General features: G+C 40.8%; 1 protein-coding gene and 1 long non-coding RNA gene across 4 annotated transcripts; one reads left to right on the top strand and one right to left on the bottom strand.

Moving 5' to 3' along the window:
- Positions 1–555: 555 nt before the first annotated feature.
- LOC116167644 lies at positions 556–1,191 on the bottom strand. The gene is made up of 3 exons (XR_004144591.1): positions 1,107–1,191; positions 926–1,055; positions 556–874 (listed from the first exon to the last, which is right to left on the bottom strand). It is a non-coding gene; the product is annotated as an uncharacterized LOC116167644 (long non-coding RNA).
- Positions 1,192–3,181: 1,990 nt separating this feature from the next.
- On the top strand, positions 3,182–14,240 carry LOC116169799 (coiled-coil domain-containing protein 170). Of its 3 annotated transcripts, XM_031485975.1 has the most exons (10): positions 3,182–3,395; positions 3,824–4,333; positions 4,382–4,694; positions 4,746–4,918; positions 4,965–5,165; positions 5,213–5,356; positions 5,417–5,497; positions 13,180–13,452; positions 13,499–13,917; positions 13,977–14,240. In XM_031485975.1, exons 1-10 carry the CDS (start codon positions 3,312–3,314, stop codon positions 13,984–13,986), a joined length of 2,208 nt encoding a protein of 735 aa, XP_031341835.1. In that variant the 5' UTR covers positions 3,182–3,311; the 3' UTR covers positions 13,987–14,240. The 3 variants fall into 3 exon arrangements, with proteins under 3 accessions (XP_031341835.1, XP_031341833.1, XP_031341834.1); XM_031485973.1 differs by having other exon boundaries at positions 13,499–14,240; XM_031485974.1 differs by lacking the exon at positions 5,417–5,497 and having other exon boundaries at positions 13,499–14,240.
- The last annotated feature ends 467 nt before the right edge of the window (positions 14,241–14,707 follow it).

Genomic DNA, 14,707 nt, shown 5'->3' with positions numbered 1-14,707 from the left:
AACACGTAGGTACCTTTCGAAATATGAACAGTAACAACAATAGTATAGGTAGTAGGTATCTATCAACGTTCGTAAGCGTACTCGGCTTTGATTATAGCGTTTGAATTATCGTGAGTCACTTTGTGTTGTAAATTTCGTAATTGGAAAGTACAGTACAACAAATTACTGCCGAAACCTAAAGAAGGTACACTCTAAACAAGCGCAAGGCACATGGCGGCACTTACTATAAAAGGGGAAGACGCAAATGTATAAGCTCACTGGGAGCACAAGTGAATCCCGTGCAAACTAGTTACTTCTGAAGTCCCAAATTGTGAATCCAATCGCCAGAGATCAATATATTCGGAAGATGGCAGTTAGAATTCCACGCGTTCTACGCTTTGTAACCACGCAAGCGAGATAATGTTTACAGGGTGGCATCGTCTACTAAATGCAAACGTGGTACAACTAATTTTATTAAGGGATTGGGATTCGGTTTGGAGGATGGAGGCCAAAGTATGGCAATCTCTTGGCAGCAATAATAAAACACCTTTGACGCATGTACTTGAGAAGGGACAATTCAAAGTGCTTCGACCGGTCACCTCAATGATTTGAGTTTAATTATGATACAACATTTACCGGTCGGTATCGGTACACAATAAAGACATTATCAATTTACTGTATAGGTATCGGAAAACAGTAGTATTAAACAGGAACGATATATGAAGGTAAGTAAATGACGGACATATGAGGCTGGTACTGGTAAGTTGACTTATCTTTGTTGACGAAAACTCCCTTGATTTTGGCGCTGTTTTATCGGCCACTGCAGAATGTCGTTTCTTAGGGTTCCCAACCTATTTGGAGCTTTACTGACGGTCTCTGACTCCGTTACTCAAGACTAAAATGATAATAGTAGCGCATTTAAAGTTTTATGAGTAAGCATACTCACGTCCGTATGCGGACTTCCTGACAATATTGTGTGCCAATAATGCACTTATAAAGTATATAATTCTCAATTATAATTGGTAATGACGACTGCTATAATTTCCAAATAAATTTAGCGGACGTACAACTGATTACTGAAATGCAAATAAGTGCAGAATCATTACATTTGGCTCGTTGAAACTTACGTTTACAAAGAGACACTTTTAATTAAACAAATCCCCTGAAGGGTAAATATTAAGTAATTTATAATTTATAAATTTTAAAAATTCGTTTTGCATGCTTTAATACGCTCTCACAGCTTGAGCATCAATGTCATCGTCTGCATTTGTTTGTATTGATAACTTTACGTTCATTCGTTGCGATAACCGTTCTCACATACAGGATGGTCATTATACTGTTACAGCTTTCAGCTTGTTTTTTAATCAACGTGTACTTCAATACGGTTTACGAAGGAAAAAGGAAGATGAAAGTGAGCACCCAAAAATCAGGGCATTGGCAATCTGCGCGGCAATATTGCGTGATTAAATTTCAGCAATATATATGCAGCCATCTATCAAATCGCTTCAAAAGTTACGGGGGTTTTCAACAAGTAACAAACCGTAAACAATAATAATGCTTCGTAATGGGGATCACTTAAATTGTGCGCCGTTTTTTGTAATGCAGCAAAAATCTAATTTTTGTTTACAGTCTTGACGTGTACTCTTAGGCAGTTTTCTTTATTCGCAAGCATCGCGAAAACCGAAGTTTTCTTTACGGTTTTTATCTCGACTGTGCGCTCTGGGGCACTTCGCGAAAAATTGATTTTTTCTTCAAACGTCGACTGCGTCGTAGATGCTAAAGATTATGTAGATATTATCGCTAGAGCTGATTTTACTTTTCCTTTTCTTGCCTTCAGAGGGAAAAGTGTGATTATGGAAACACGACAAGACAATTTAACTTTCCACTGAATCTATAGTAAGGTTGTTTACTACACTGTCAGTGCTATGAAAAGTAATACTTATCCTCAAGATAAAATAATCTATTATTTCTTTATACGGTCTTGACGGTGCGCTCTCGGTCATTTTTTTAAATATTTAAGCATTGCGGAAAATTAAGTTTCCTTTACGGCCTTCATATGGCGGAGCACTCCCAGTCGATTTTCTATTTTAAATCATCGTGAACAATTCGTTTGTCTTTACGTACGGTCTTAACCTAACGGTGCGCTTTCGTCAAATTTTCTTTATTTATTTAATTATTATATTTAATGTCACTGAAGGCCATTCGATCGTAGTTGTTGTCCAAACTAAAACCCCACTGCAGGTCAAACGGTGGGCTTGAACAAAATACCGTTTTGAAACTGAAAAAATTCCGACTACTTTCGAGATATCCTAAAAAAAATTGATGTTTACATTTTTGAAATCAGAAAAATGCTCTATCAAATGATACAAAAATTTAAATAACAAAGTTGATGGTGGTTAACCGAAAACGAAACGTCATACTTAACATTTAAAACTAGCATCTTGTAGAGGGACAAAAGTGGCCATAATAATGTGTCATTTACTTTGAAACATCTTTTTAAATAACCGGTAAAAAATAAAAACGATTTTGCAAAATTTTGTTTTTTTCAGGATCTCCTGCAATATACAAAAGGGCATTTGGTTGAGCATCAAAATACGCCACTTTGCCAAATTTGAACTACCTATCTCTTACTGTTCCCGAAATCCCCATGGTGGCCCTCAAATTTGAATCAGCCTGTATAATGGTAATGTTACATTTGGCTTATTCAGCAGGAAGAAAAGGGCCATAGGAAACTGTAATCAATTTAAAATTTCTCCTTCCGGCGCGTCCTCGGTCAATTTTCTTTATTTCCAAGCATCCATCAAGGTCATCGAAAGCTTTCGCTTCATGGGGAAAAAAGAAATTATTACAAATTGTAGTTTTAACCCATTTCTTCAACCAATGTTGTGTTCAATAGAAACGTAATCTAAATCGAGCAATTTTTTATTAGTAAATATGCTAGTACTGATATATTAAAAAGGTATATAGCTATATACTTCGCTCACACAATTTGGTACGCTATTATAAATACCAACATTGGCAATTTAGGAGAGGGAATCAAGGTGATTTTAAAGTTACTTAATCCGGCTCTGTTTACTGTTAATGATGTTTTAACAAGTCGAATTACACCCATCAACAGGTAGATATTGTTAGTCCATTAATATCAATCAGGCGTTCCCCTAAATTCAAACTCCTTGGATATATTGATTATACGAAAGTAGATGGCGCGATTTCCTTATTTACATTTTTCACTGATTAAACGAAAAACTCTAAAACTGGTGCATAATTATTCTGCAAAATGAGCATTTAAAGGTGTCATCCATGGACGTCCATATTAACAAAACTCCAACGAGATGTCTGATGTGCAGGGATCCGTGACCTCTGGAAATACAGAGGAAGATTGGCGAATTTTCGAAATAATTTGTAAAGACATGGAGGTAAAGAAATACAGTTTCCATTACACGCCGAAGTGCGCTTAAAGATTAATGCATGGGCAATTACACGCTTTTTGGCTAACGTAATATCGATTTAATTAGCAACACATTAACGCACACACCTGTTTCATGTTGACCTAAATCAAATCGATGCAAGTGCACGTACGTAATTTGCAAGTCTCATACAAAAGTAGCAAATTAGTCCAATTCCGATTAATTAAACTATCAAACATGTCGAAACCCACACATCGACAATGCGCAGATTCAAACAAAGAATTCGAAAAACGCACGAACAGCCCCCCATCTACATCATTTTACGTTTCATCAGTCAATTTTGTGCTTCCATGTCAAGGCTCCGTTCGATTACTGAACTATTTTTAGAACAAATAAATTGGAACATTGTAATTGTCTCTTTGGTTTTAAATTTGTAGAAGGACGGCGAAGATGTAGACATAACAACGACGTTGAGGAGCGAAGTGGCCGCGCTTCAGTACAAACGGGACAGGCTCACAGATGAGGTAAACGAGATGAGGGGACAAATACGAACCAGGGACCAACGATGCGTCGAATTACAAGCGGAAACGGACCACTTAAGGGAACAATCGGCGAGACAAAACGCCATCATATCATCACTAAAAAAGCGAATACACGAGTTGGAAGAGAAGGAACGGGACCTGCACGCCGCCCATGGACGAGGAGAAATAGCCTTGCAGACCATTCAACGCGATTATCGATATACGGAAGAGAAAGCGAAAGATTTGGAGAAAAAGTTGAGAAGCTTGGAGTTGGACTTGAGCTCCGAAGAGCAAAAGAAGGATACGGCGAGAACGGCGTTTCACGACTTGGTCAGAAGGCTATCGATTGCCTTAGGTGCGGATATTACGGAAGGCACGCATCTCTCAACCGAAGCTCTGGTACATAAGGCATCAGAGTTAGTTCAGGTAATTTGCTCTCCATTTGCCCATTTGTAAGGTAACAGGTTCTTCCAGGAAACTGGGCGCCTGAGAAATCGTGCCAGTAATATCCAGGATAGCTTAGCAACTTCAGAATTGGACGTGAGATCTTTGCGGGATGCATTAGACAGAGCCGTGACCGATAAAGAATGCCTGCAAAGACAGACTGCTTCTCAACTACTCGAAATAGACAGACTGCGACAAGAGAAGGAGTCGCTAGAAATGCAATTTCGAGTTTCAGAACGCGAAGGTATCGATCTCAGGGAAAAATTGTCTTCCACCACTAGAAATTTAGGATCCGCCAGTAGCAACGTAGCACAGTTAGAGGCGACAGTGTGCCAATTACGCGGTAACTAAAGAACTGTCGACCGACCTATGCTTTAAACCTTGCCTCTTTTAGATGACCTAAAAATACAAGATGAAAAAATTCAGCGTCTTCATCTCGAACACCAAAGTACTTTGGAAGACGTTGCTCTACTTCTGAGTACCCCAACGCGTTTTGTGGACTCGATCGAGGAGGCAATTAAAGATCGAATACGCGACTTATTGGCCGACAACCGAGACAAGAGCACGGTGCGTGATTTGTGTAATGTACGCTTTACTCATCTCTTGTTAATAGCACATTGAGTCGTTAAAAGAGAAGTTAACACACGAATCTCAACAATTAATCCGCCAAATTTCGCTCAACGACCAAGCTAACATTAGAATAAAAAGCCTCGAGGAGGACAAGGCACATCTAGAGCACAAGATCTACAAGGTCGACACTGAATTGAACACTTGCGAGGTCTCTCGTGAGGGTCTCAAGAGGGATAAATCCACGGTAAGTATGTGGGTCAAGTTTGTTTTAAATTAATCGCTTTTTGGTAGTTCGTCACGTTTTTAGAGCGTTTGGGACGAGCGTTGAATATGGACGAAATTTCTCAAGAGGTGGGCGTCGATCTTCACACCGAATCTTTGCTTTTAAGGGCCGAACAATTGGCCCGATTGGAAAACGAGAAATTAGTTGACAAGGTAGGTCTGAGTACGTATAGTGACGACTGCTTGTTTTGGTAACGTTTTTGATATGCTCAGCTGCTGTGTTGCGGATATGGAACGTTACCACGTCTGCTTCGGCGTGAGCGATCGTGCTGCGATCTTCCGCGGTATCGCGAAGTAAGGCCTTTAGTAGTGGTTCTATTATTTCTTATTGTTTCGCTTCCAACAATAGGTCAGAATGTCAATTTTGTATTGGAAAAATTGGTGTCGTTCTGATTTGGTGCTAGTCGGTACCTACCAATTTCGGTATATTCTATTTATGTTCCTTGAAAGTAGGTTGACAGTAATTCTATATCAGGACGTTATAGATTATTTTATTTACTTGTTGCTGCAGGTATTAAGTTCTTCTTTTATCAGAACAAATAGATAGGATATTGTGTAACCATATTTCGGTTAACGTTTATTTAATATAAAATGTACATAAATGAACAAAAACGGAATTTGACTTCTAAACATATAAAGATAAAATACAACAGCCAACGTCTACTAAGGTTTTCATTAATCAGACTCGTTTCAACCAATAAAAACTCATCATCCACTGATGACTAAGATAAGAAACTAGTAGGTACTAGCACGTCCTACGTATAAACAACCACCTAAGTAGAACTGCCTGGTAGTCCAGTGAAAGTAGGTAACCTGTTTACCGGCCGCGGAAGTCGGCGAATTCGTCTTACGCTATACGTTTTTGAACTGCAACAGTACTTTCATAAAAAAAACTTACAGTGTAAAATAGACGTAACGGTCATTGATCTTCATTATGCATTACATTCGTTTTAATGGATTTGTATACTATGATCAAATTACCCGCTCTATAGCGGGTGGGTCTGTGTGGGACTGACTCGCCCTTCTATCCAGGTAAGGTTTACCCACTAAAACCATGCCCAGTGATTACACAAGCTGGGTACCGCCCGAGGGCATATCTTCCGACCTGCGCGCCTCGGCGGTGGTTGTTCACCGCCTAGATATGTAAGCCAATGTGTATTCCTGTCTTATTTTGCTCTCGTCTCGCCTCTTCTCTACTCCTACCTTGCATCTCTCTCGTTCTGTAAACCATTTACTTATTTATTTATTTATTTACTGATCGAAAGGAACTTCCAATCTCTGTCTCGGCTATGTAGCCTCACTAAGTTACACAGTCGGTAAATCATGAGTCATGACACATAGTTGTGGTCTCATCTTCCTTCTTCGCTTGCTACCACACATTGTTTTAATGTATGTGCGCAGAGCAATTGGGTGAGATAATATAACTTATTCCCCATGCTGGCCTTTAATCCAATCTTCTACACTGGGGATCAGTTACTTCGTCCACGATAGCCCCTTGTCCCATTCCTGTTGCCACATTCGCATCGCTTCCACTTTATCCCCACCCAACGGCCCTTCGCCTTGATGGTCACGTGTAGTGATACTAGCCCCGGGATCTTCGCGCGCCACATTCCTATACGCGCTCGTTACCCTGACTGCCAGTAAGCGAGTAACGGGGTAACCCCTTTTAATCTGTTAACTACAGTCTTCCACCACGTCACTCTTCTGACGCACAATTCGCTATCGATTACAGCGGTGCCCATCACCCTCCTCTTCGAAGCCATGGCGCCTGCGCCTCCCACATTTTGGAAAATGCTGTTGATCACCATTAAACTTTTCCTGGCCTTTTCGCAGATCATTTTGACGTGCTCGACAAAACTTAAATTAAATTAAATTGTCGTCCCCAATATTTGGATATTTACCTCTTCTTCTGTCAAGCAAGATTGCTACACTAGTCGTTTCCGGCGCCAGACAGCCTACGATTGATCACCCAGCTATTGACTCGGTTAACCGGTTCCTCTATCTTGGTAATTGTCGAGTCCAATTTCCTGTCACGAACTATCAGCGTCAGGTCGTCGGCAAAGCGATTACCACGACCCCGTCTATCTCGTAGAAATGTTGACTCGAGCACCCCGTCATACAGTAGGTATATTCCGTAGGACAGGCCCTAGGACCGAAACCTGTGGAATCCCCACTGTGGTCTGAAATATTATTTCTTTACCGTCCATAGTTTGTTGACTGTAATCCTTCTGTATCCATATCTAGTTTTCTGGAGATACGCGGGTACTTCCCTCTCCCTTAACGCATCGATTATCGCCTGTCTGGAGGCCGCGTTGAAGGTAAGGTATCTTTCACGTCCAGTGACGCCACTAGACGGACCTCACGTGTCCTCCAACGTCCCTACGTTTGCCAGCTTCACTTCTTGGACTATGTTGGTCGTTGATCGCCCCTTCACAAATCCATACGGTTTTGGGGATTTTAACCACTACCGCGGGGTGTTGTCCGGGCCCGGTGTTTTATTTATCGGCAGTTCCGTTGACAGCAGCTACAATTTCCTCAACTTTCACTAGCTCTTCTTGTCCTTAGTTGCTCACCATCAACCGGCCTCAATAGGGATTGGGAAAAGTTTCCTTATCGTAGCGTAGAAAATTGCGTTGTGCCATCCAACCACCGCCGTTCTTGCCCTAATCTTACACACCACTATCTGGCTGGTACGCCTTCCCCCAGATGTCTTTGTCTAGCTCGTCGCACAACCATTTCCAACACGCCCTCTTGCTGGCACCGATCAGGTACTTCAATTGGTCTCTTTCTGTTTTCAGAACCGCCTTCTCTGCCACACACATCCCGATTTGTAACTTGTGTTCTAATCTCCTCCTTACCGCAATGCAGGCGTTGCACGTTGGTGGGCAATATCATCGACCCGCCAGTACACCCCTGGTAATCAGTGACGCCGTTTTACCTTCACATAGGGGGGGGGGGGGGGCAGCGCTAAGCAATGCAGGCCTTTGGTATATTACTACGCTCCATGCGGCATACATTACATTTTTACTATATGTGCGTAGTTCCTGGCGTAGTTTGATTATTACTTGGGAGGGGGGGCCCTCTCCTGCCCCCTTCACATGGCGCCCCTGCTGGTGATCCGCTCTTCTTCCTCTGCGGCATCGTCTTGTCACGTATGCTCATGAAGGTATTATTTTACATGTCGGTCATTTGGGGGTTTCCCATCTTGTATCCCTTGCTAGCTTGTCAAGCGCCACTGGATCTAGCTTTTTAGTGTTCCACCCTTTAGCCAGCGATCTCGATCTTCTTTTTTGGCAATCCTCGAACTTCCACAAAATATAACGGTGGTCACTTAGGGATTCGTCCTCCAAAAGATTCCAATCCTTCACATGGCCCTTGTATCTGTAACAAAAGTCACGTCTATAACGGAATTCCGTGCTCCCTTACCGTGGACTTACTTCCTTTATGTACCGCGGTAAGGTCTAACTCCGCTGCTCATTCTTCCACCAGGTTTCTCCTGTGGTGCGTGGTGGTGGCCCCCCAGGTCGGCGATGACCCCCGCCACTATAGATTCCCGAACTCCATTCATCCTTATGGTTTTAGCTAGGTTGTCTACAGTCTCTTTAAACTGAGCCACCGTGTCGTTTTGTGGGTAATACACGCTATAAATGTGCTTCCCCTCCATCTAGATCCACAAGTCGCCCTCCCTGAGTTCACAATTCTGTCCCCACAACATAATGGCCGCTTTTCCCGTTAGATCCATACAAAGTCCTGCCCTCACCATCCCTTTCCCCAACTCAGATCTTAATATAATGTCAGCCGAACAATGTCTGGCCGTCCGATCCGCAAGATCCAGAGCCACCCGTCTATTGTTCAAATTTATCTGTAGCATTAAAATCTTTTTCTTCTCCCAAATTTTTGTAGTTACACGCACAAGTAAGATCAATTTCCCGGTTCCCTCGTCCCTGCTCAATCTCTCACACAATGTCATGTAGCAAGCTACATTTGTTTGCTTAGTGCCCCATTTTGCCACAGTTGTAGCATCTGCTGCTGAAATCATTCCCCTTACAATCGTTGGCTATATGTTCGGTCTCTCAGCATCGCCTGCATCTCAGAATGTCCTGTTTCACCCTCACTCCACAGGAAATGAGCCCCACTCTAAGATAACCCCTTTCTTCGAATTTATCGGCGGCGCCGCGATCCACGATATATTGTCCCCGTTCAAATTTACATTCTTTCCATCCCACAGATGAAGACCTCAGGATATAATCTTAGGATTTCACCCAACACCTTCTCCGTGGTGGTCGAGGCGTCCAGTTTTGTTATTTTCCAGACGCATGATTATTTAACAAGGGGTTTGCTTTTCCGACACACTTCTCAATTCTGAGCAGCCAGTCATCAGCTCTCATTTGACTGATGCCCTCGGTTTTTGTAACTACCCCGTCCATATCCATCTACCGTATCTTGCGTAAGATGCCGGTAAGTTGGTTTTCGTTCCGAAGATTTACAAAAACCGCCTCCGGCTACCCGTTGTCGCTTTCGGGGACACGCTTACTTCCAGGCGCCCTTCAAGGTCATAGTCGTCAGTGGCACCTCCTCCTCGTCAGAAACTGTTTTATTTCCTATGCCGGCTACCACACATACCAACGATCTGAAATTATAAAGAAAAACTATTACAATTATTGCATGAGAAAAGGCAAAAAGTGTAAGCTGAGTTGCCTATACTGGGTGTAGCTTTAAAAAGGAAAAATAACTTTAGAAGTTTAATCAAACGTGAATTTTTGAAAAACACTAAAACGATAAAAGGGGAATTGTTTTACGACAAAACCTTGTAACTTTTTCATCCCTTAGCGCTGTGGCTGCAATCTCTAAAATTTGTTTATTCTCCCACTGTGGGGGCAGTATTTTTAACGCATTTCCAAGAATAAAAAAATTAGCTATTTCACAAATCCGCAAGTCTGGTTAACTGTGACGCTATTAGATCTTCCTGTAAAAATCTATCAACGTAACTACTAACTAGGTACTCTCTTTTCTATTCTGTCTGTGTATGTAGTCTCGAGGTTTGCACTCAGAAGGATGTTTTTCTAGGCACCACTTGGTTGTATTTCAATTCAGACTAATTGCGAAGCTCTCAATCGGATCACGTGAATATAAACGGCCACTATAGGGCCACTGATCGTGAACTATATTTTGTGACCTCCGCGCCCAGTCATCGCGGCCTCAGCAGTCACGATGTCCAGTGGTCCCGAACGCCATTTGTCCCAACACCTAGTTATCTCACGCATAGGCCTCCACGCTTAAATGACCGCAGTCAGTTCTTCGAACCAGATCGGAAGAGCGATCTTACAAAAGGAATGTGTAATGAATCTGTGTGATGGAACAGTCAGAAAAAGATACAACATGTGCCGGATGTTACAAATTTACTTCTTTAAATTGGGAGGTGGTTCTTGTTATGTATTTATATTAACACGCCTCGGCTGCTCGTCGGTTACTAATCCTCTTCTGGACCTATGCAAAGGGGTAAAGGATAAATACTAAGTCAATAATCTTTATTAACGAGCTCCTAGCGAGTTTATAGTTTTGCGGTGTCTGTCCGTCCGTCCGTCCGTCCGTTAACACGATAACTCATAAACGAATAGACCGATTACGATTAAATTTTGTAGGTGGATTCTTTATCAAATTTGTAGATCGGAGTTCGTGAATTGGCAATGTAACCCAAAAAATAAAGTAGGTCCTTTTGACATCTCCGTTAGTTATGACCCGAATTGCATGAAATTCAATATGCGCATAGCTTTAGCCATATAAAATACAATTCCAAAAGTTGAGCCTAATCGATCAGCATTCACAACGCCCTTTGCGCATCTCGACCATTTACAGACCGAATTGCAAACTTTCTTATTTATGGAGGGATTTAAATGAAATTTGATACATAGCCACTTGGAATAAAAGAAAATTTAACACCAGTTTCAAAATTTGGTTTTGCGCATGCGCAGAGCCAACTTTCTTATTTATGGAGACATTCAAATGAAATTTGATACATAGCCACTTGGAATAAAAGCAAATTTAGCACCATTTTCCAAATTTGGTTTTGTGTAGTATGTGCAGTGCCAATTTTCTTATTTATCGAAGCAATTAAATGAAATTTCATACATAAAATTTAGTTTTGCACATACTATAGCCATACCCAGGAGCTCGATTGCTATATTTGTTTAATTTATTCAAACTTCAAATGGTTCTTATTTTCTTATAAAATATCGTCTATTTCTGTAAGAGAATAACATTTTAGTAAATGTGGTTGAGGCGAAACAACCCTGATAGGCAAATGGTTAAATAACATTCATATGGAAAAAAGATACTTCGCATTGATTGGAAATATTAAACTTTATTTATAAATGAAATGTATAATGAATGGCTAAAAGAACATTAATTATATTTTTATAAACACCCTCTACAACAAAAATAAAACGAACTGCTATACAGTAATAATATTAAGAATGCCTCTCTTGTTATCTCATCTCCTTTAACCTACTCTCTTCCTACCTCTTCCATAGCTTCCTTTTTCTCCTGCTTTCCTTGTAGTCATTTAACAAACTGTTATGTTTCCATCTCTAATTGTATTTCCCTCCCCTATTTTTCTTTGTTCCTCTATTTATCACCCTCCAAAAATCTTTTTGTGTTTTTATTTCCCTGATTTGTCCTTAGTATCCTTTCTGTTTCTCCATGTTTTTTTCTTCACATTTTCTTTTGTGGGTACTTATTATTTCCCCTCTTCTTTCTTTCTCCATCATTTCTCTATATTTATTTCTTTCTTCAGTATACTGTTTGTTCCACCACTCCTTTCTTTTTCCTCTCCCCTCCCCTTCGGTTACTTATTTCCACGTTAATAATGAGTATTAAAATACTCTCCTTTACATTATTCTACTCCTCTGTATTCTCTCTTATTCGTTTTCCTTGTTTCTCTATTCACCCTCCATACAGCTCCACCGTGTTTCTTATCCGTAACTGTATCTTCTTTCGTTTTATCGTCTTTTCATTTTTTATCTTCCTATCTTCGCTTTTAGACTCACTTCCATAGGTTGGTGATCCGATTCGATCTTTGGTCCTCCAATATATCTGAATTGACCGTCCTTACTCCCTTTCACATTTCCGTTTAAAATTCTCTTTTCTGATAATTCCAGTAACACTTCTCCTCTTTGGTGCACTCTTTATCTCTTGATTTCCAATCTTTACCCATTTTGCTTTAAATATTAGCCCCTCCTCCTCCCTTTCACCTACCGTATTTTCTATTTCAAGGAACACAATGCGACCAGTCGTAGGTTTTGTACCTAAAAGTTAAATCGAAATTCGTTTCGAGCCGACTTTTTAATCCAATGGAACTCCGTTTAATTTTAGTGACTTTAGTTACGGTCTCTTCTTCTCGAATGACAAATGGAGCTCCAACTTTTAGTATTATATATCAGCGATGTATCGCTCCTTCATCAGTATCTCTCATAGCTTATGGGATGAATTTTGGACAAAGTGCATATTATATGTTGGACTGTGGTTTGGATAATTACGTGGTATTTAAAAGTTAACCAGCTTCCTACAGTCAATAGACCAATAAATTTCCCTTCTTCAGAACAATTTTACTTAAACAAAAGTGAGAAAGCACTTGCACTTTTTATAATAGAGGTCACTTCACATACATGATTTGGTTTCGCGTAGGTAACCCAAATGGTTGAAATTGTAGTTCCCTAATTTGGAGACCTACTTTTATTCATTTAAAATTCATTGATAAGTTTATACATTCTCATCGCTTGTTTATAATTTGTATATGTAAGCTGTACCACTTTCCACCCATGGAACTACGGCAAATAATTCAAATAGTTGCTCATTGTTTTTAATTTACAAAGTAACTGTACCTCCAAATATTATTATTTGTAATATTTCACTGCACCAAAGTAACTGTTCCGAGATCGTTTTTGCTTAATGTTAATGTGTCATTAATTATTCAACAGACTGCCGTCGTGTACCAGCTACAGAGGAAAGTGCGAACCCTTCGCGAGCAACTTCAAAGGAAGGATCTTCATTTAGATTTGCTGCGGCGTAAACTGTCCTTGCAGGAGGATAACACGAAGACAAAGTTCCTGTTGCAAGGCGAGCGAGATGAAGCTAACCTACGCATTAAAAAGTTAAACAAGCAAATTGATCGATTACACTTGCAGTTATCTGACGCTAAAGATCAGATACGTGATTTAAATACCCAATTAACAGTAGCAGCGGACTATAAGGTAAAAGAACCGGAAACGAGCCAGAATTAATTGTTGCTGTTTTCAGATCACGGCTTTGGAACGAGGCCGTAAAGTCGAAGATCTGCAAAAACGATTGATCGATTCGGAGTCGCTACGGACCCGATGTAATCGTAAGGTAACATTGTTGAAGGATCAAGTGCGAACCACCGGTCAAACGGTTGACCAAGAGCGACACATCAGTGAGCACTCCCTTCATATTTTGCGTGACGAATTGGCCCGTGTTAAGGACCATCTGTCTGAAGTTAGCCGTAGAGAGGCACAGTTGCAGAGCTTCAAGGGTTCCGTTGCGAAAATACTGGGCGTCATACTGCCGATGCCCGATTACGAATTAATCTCGCGTTTGCAAAAGTTAGTCGACGCCCATCACGAGTTCACGGTCGTCTCTCGGAGATACGACGATCCCGTCTTGCGACTGACGTCGAGGAGCCCCACGCTAGGAAGCAGGTATACACGTACCCCTGATAAGCCTAGGTATGACGATTCAGGATATGCTGATGCTGCAGATTTTATTGACCTTGATGGCGATTTGTATAAGAGGCCGTCTACGTGACACCCGCACTTTAAGTGAACACCTCGTACGGAGGAATAACAAATGTGTTCAGAAGCTGCCTTCACAGACCACACCGTAGCGGCCATAATACACATGCATTCCGATATGTATTTTTTTCTCATTGCAGGTCACAGATCCATTGATCGATTCATTCATTCATACATTCCATCCAGAATTGTCTCGCTTAGAACTCACAATGTATTATATGTTTAATAAATGCAAACAATTCAGTTTAGTTGTTAATAAGTGACATTTTTCCTCAAGAAAGTTAATAAAACGAGATTTTGGCAAAATTTTACATTGAGCGTCATATACCTATAACAAGTGTACAAAAAGTAAGATTTTCTGCCTAGTTCCAAAAGCAATTTGACCTTCGAACAACGTTAGCCAATCAAGTTATTACAGATAACCATCACATTCAACATGCAGGTTTGCCCTCTCTTCTCAATGTTCTAGTATGTACAGTAGTGCTTGTTGCTCTTGTTGGCTCATTGGAAAGAGTTTTTATGCAGTGGCGGAGGCTTCCACGGTCAGCGTAACCACAGATATACGTAAAGAAATCTGTGGCGTAACTAAAATACGAGTGACTTCCAGATAGTACTGTATCAATGTTGAACGAAAGGTCAACGTTTCACCCACTTTCGTAAAGGTTTTCATCAGGACAAGAAACAAAATAACAACCAA

Source organism: Photinus pyralis, unplaced genomic scaffold (genome assembly GCF_008802855.1).
Source record: "Photinus pyralis isolate 1611_PpyrPB1 unplaced genomic scaffold, Ppyr1.3 Ppyr1.4_LG4, whole genome shotgun sequence".
Classification (NCBI taxonomy): domain Eukaryota; kingdom Metazoa; phylum Arthropoda; class Insecta; order Coleoptera; family Lampyridae; genus Photinus; species Photinus pyralis.
Note: the sequence above shows the minus strand (reverse complement) of the source record. Positions and strands in the feature narration are given on the sequence as shown.

Coding starts and splice junctions, on each gene's coding strand:
- LOC116169799 (XM_031485973.1), top strand. CDS start 3,312: ATGTCTGATGTGCAGGGATCCGTGACCTCTGGAAATACAGAGGAAGAT. Junction 3,396..3,823: donor TAATTTGTAAAGACATGGAG/GTAAAGAAATAC, acceptor TTAAATTTGTAG/AAGGACGGCGAAGATGTAGA. Junction 4,919..4,964: donor ACAACCGAGACAAGAGCACG/GTGCGTGATTTG, acceptor TCTTGTTAATAG/CACATTGAGTCGTTAAAAGA.